Here is a 3,795-nt window from a genome sequence, read left to right as displayed (position 1 = left end):
TGTGTGTGTATTTATCATCGTGATATTATTTCTCAGTTCTAAACTTTTTAATATTTTTTTTTCGTGTTTAGGTTTTGTATTTATGTGTTCTTCAGAGCGCTATGAGTGTTACTATATTTGTTTATTTGGTTTGCATGTGCGTGTTTGCAGAGGAGAAAGTTCCTGCGGATGAAGCGGCAGAGGTACGGTTACATCTACCGCACACACCTCTTCGGGAATCCCACGGTGCGCGTGACCGGGGCGGATAACGTCCGGCAGATTCTGCTGGGGGAGCACAGGCTCGTGTCAGTGCAGTGGCCCGCTTCTGTGCGCACCATCCTGGGCTCGGATACACTGTCCAATGTGCACGGAGCGCAACACAAGAGCAAGAAGAAGGTGAGTTACGATTGAAAGGCTCCTTGTTTTACTTCGAGTGGCTGTGAAACCTCAGTGTAATGCAGCAAACTGAGGCTGCTACTGCGTTATTATTTCCTCTGTGCAGTCTGAAACTACCAGCAACTTTTCAAGTAATACATTTGATCCCGAAACTACTGTCCGTTTAAATTTAAAAAATGCTGACGGATTAGGTTTGATTTTCAGTAATTAGGGAGCAAATATCCTGGATATTTTCTTACCCTTGCTTGATGCTGTTTATTTTAGATCAGGGATGCACAGCACAAACATTATGGTTGTAACTGCCTAACCCCTCACTTTCCTTGTACTTGTAAGTATTTAAACTTAACTTAAAAAAGTTAAAAACTTCAAACCTGAGCACACTGCATTTGAAAACATGATGAAAAGGCAACAAGTAACTTTGTGAGGAATGTTCCACAAATTGCAGAAATTAGTAGATTTTGAAAGTATTTTTTTAAAAAGCTAGGGAAAACGTCTAAGGCAAAAAAATGCTAGGAAAAAAAACTATATTTATAATTATCATAATTACGTTTGTAAAGTAAATATTTTTTAAAGCTCATTTTCAAGTCTTGTTTTCATTCATTTTCATTCACTTTTTTCTTGTATTTGTTTTTCTTGGGTAATTTTCTTGCTAATTTTTTAAAACTAATTTCTTGATCATTTTGGGGTAATGTCTTCCTCTTTCTTTCTCCCACATTTTTGAAACAAATCAATTTGGTTATATTTAGAAAATATTTTTTTTTATAAAACCTAGGGAAAAATGTCAAGTCAGTTTTCAAGTCAGTTTTATTTATAGAGCCCATTATCACAAAACATGGTTTGCCTCAGAGGGCTTTACAGTGTACGACATTCCTCTGCCCTTAGACCCTCACATCAGCCAAAGAAAAACTGTATAGGTAAAAGGAGAAATAGGCTAGGTAGAAATTATTTAAAAAATCAGAATTGCATATTTTTAATTATTTAAGCACTTCCTTTTTCTATTTATTTATGACTAATTTGTATTACCAAAAGTTTTGGGTCATTTCTTCTTTTGCACCTCATTGCATTCTTCTCGTGTTTTTAAATGAAATCAAGTCAATTTACCCAGGTGTCAAGGGTTAATTTTATTAAATATTTCATAGTTTAATTAGTATTGTGTCTGATAATTGATCGCTTGAAAAATAGGTCGCAATATTAATTTGTGATGAAGGGATCCTAAAAAACACATTTTCTAAACAAAACTGGAAAAAAATGTGTTTGTGCAGCGAGACCATTTCCACCCAATAGAAATCAGCTAGATTTTGTAGAAGTTAGTGTCTGCATTTAAATACAGTACAGTACAATATAAATGCAGGTTACTGCACTAGAGTTGGGAAAGCTCTCACTTGATTTTAGGAAACTCCCAATGATTAGATTTGCATTTGACAGACAGGCCAACACTTGATCGAAGAAAAACTATAAGAGCTGAATTATGGTAAAATTTCTTCATGAGGAGATGCTACAAAAAGTAAGAAGCTTAGGAAAATAAAACTCAATGCATGGACATTTTCTGTCCTAAATCTAATACACCATCCCTCCTGTCCTCCTCCAGGCCATCATGCGGGCTTTCTCCTCTGAGGCTCTGGAGCTCTACGTCCCCGTCATCCAGGAGGAGGTGCAGGCTGCAGTGAAAGAATGGCTGGCCAAAGACTCATGCGTGCTGGTCTACCCAGAAATGAAGCGGCTGATGTTCCGCATCGCCATGAGGATCCTGCTGGGCTTTGAGCCAGAGCAGATCAAGACAGACGAGCAGCAGCTTGTGGAAGCTTTCGAAGAAATGATCAAGAATCTATTCTCTCTACCCATCGACGTGCCTTTCAGCGGACTCTACAGGGTAAGGGACAAACCCATAAAAATCATGTGTTGTGGTTATGGATAGTTTCCCTGACTAATTCATGCACAGTTGGAGGGCATTATCAGTGATTTTGCATGACATCTTAGCCAACCGTATTTAAAAATATGCTGACATGTCAACAATCAAAAAGGACATTTTTCACTGTGGAGGATTACCTAACGCAAACAAGGATACTGTAATACTGTGATAAAGCCCAAGCCTACTGACTACCTGTAATGTAAATGGATTTTAGTAAAAGGCATAAATGTTCGAAATGGTTGATATGTAGATGTATTTGATTTTGCCATTTCAGTTATGCCCTTACTCAATGTCCTAATACTGGTGCAAAATCAATAACAAGATGTGAAAAGATAGATGGATGTATTTGGATATACAGCAACAAGTGAATGCAAGTACCAGTCTAATTCATCCTCTGACATTGTTTTTCTCCTCTGCCCTTATCCTCTCATCTTTACCCTCCTGTCCTCTGTCCATCCCTCCTTCTCCTGCCACCTACCTGTCCTCCAGGGTCTGAAGGCGAGAAACTTTATCCATTCCAAGATAGAAGAGAACATCAAGAAAAAGGTGCAGGAGTCAGACAAGGAGTCCAAACACAGAGACGCTCTGCAGCAGCTCATAGACAGCAGCAAAAAGAATGGGGAGCCGTTCAGCATGCAGGTAGAGACCTGATCACGTTACATCTCCTTTGTCCAACAACGCATATGAAAAAAACCCCAAACAGAAGTGATTTCTATGGTTTTAAAGCCATTGTTTTGGCTAGAGCCTGAACAAATTCTTTGTGTCTACATGCATATTTGCAGGCCATCAAGGAGTCTGCCACAGAGCTGTTGTTTGGGGGACATGAAACCACAGCCAGCACAGCCACCTCTCTGGTCATGTTCCTGGGCCTAAACCCTGAGGTTGTGGATAGACTGAGGCAGGAACTGATGGACAAGGTAATTCAACAGTAAAACTTTCTATACATTGTTCTAACACCTTTAATAGTTACTGCTGATATTTAGCTTTTCGGCTGCATTAACAGACAGTGTGATGTCATTTTGAATTCATCTCATTCATGTGAGAATTTTATCTCATGGTCTTTACTAGCAAATTAAGTTATTGTCATAGTCACGCATGCGATGATATGTGAGCTATCTCTATGACAACTGAGACCAAAAGTAAAAGTCAATAAGAGGACTTTACATATCGTTAAGCATATTGTTAATCTAAGGGAAAGTGGGTGCCAATATCTGCTGTAATATAGGTATTATATTAAATTACACAATGGGGTTGGTAGGCCCAATGCTTGCCATATAGGTAAGAATCCAATGTGATCTGACAGAAATATGTGAAATGACCAAAATCTCTAAAACACAGCATTACGTGGTGGTGTCACTGTGTTGGTTAGGTTAAGAAAAAGATAATAGTTTACACTAAAATAACTGTTTTTGTATGGGACAAGTGCATAAAGTGATGTAAGTCAATAACGTAGGGAAGTTTGTAAAGTAAAGTAAAGTAGGTAAGGTGATGCAAGCACATAAAGTGACAGG

At 38.4% G+C, this 3,795-nt stretch overlaps 1 protein-coding gene across 1 annotated transcript; it reads left to right on the top strand.

Annotated features, from left to right (window-relative positions):
• Positions 1 to 153: 153 nt before the first annotated feature.
• LOC121963215 (cytochrome P450 26A1-like) lies at positions 154 to 3,201 on the top strand (the record flags this gene model as incomplete). Its single annotated transcript, XM_042513535.1, has 4 exons — positions 154 to 375; positions 1,964 to 2,245; positions 2,774 to 2,923; positions 3,067 to 3,201. Coding segments are annotated over exons 1-4 (774 nt in total), but the record flags the coding sequence as incomplete, so codon positions are not given.
• Positions 3,202 to 3,795: the final 594 nt, after the last annotated feature.

The sequence above is a fragment of the Plectropomus leopardus genome, unplaced genomic scaffold (assembly GCF_008729295.1).
Source record: "Plectropomus leopardus isolate mb unplaced genomic scaffold, YSFRI_Pleo_2.0 unplaced_scaffold10456, whole genome shotgun sequence".
In the NCBI taxonomy this organism is placed as follows: Eukaryota; Metazoa; Chordata; class Actinopteri; order Perciformes; family Serranidae; genus Plectropomus; species Plectropomus leopardus.
This window is presented reverse-complemented; position numbering and strand designations above follow the sequence as displayed.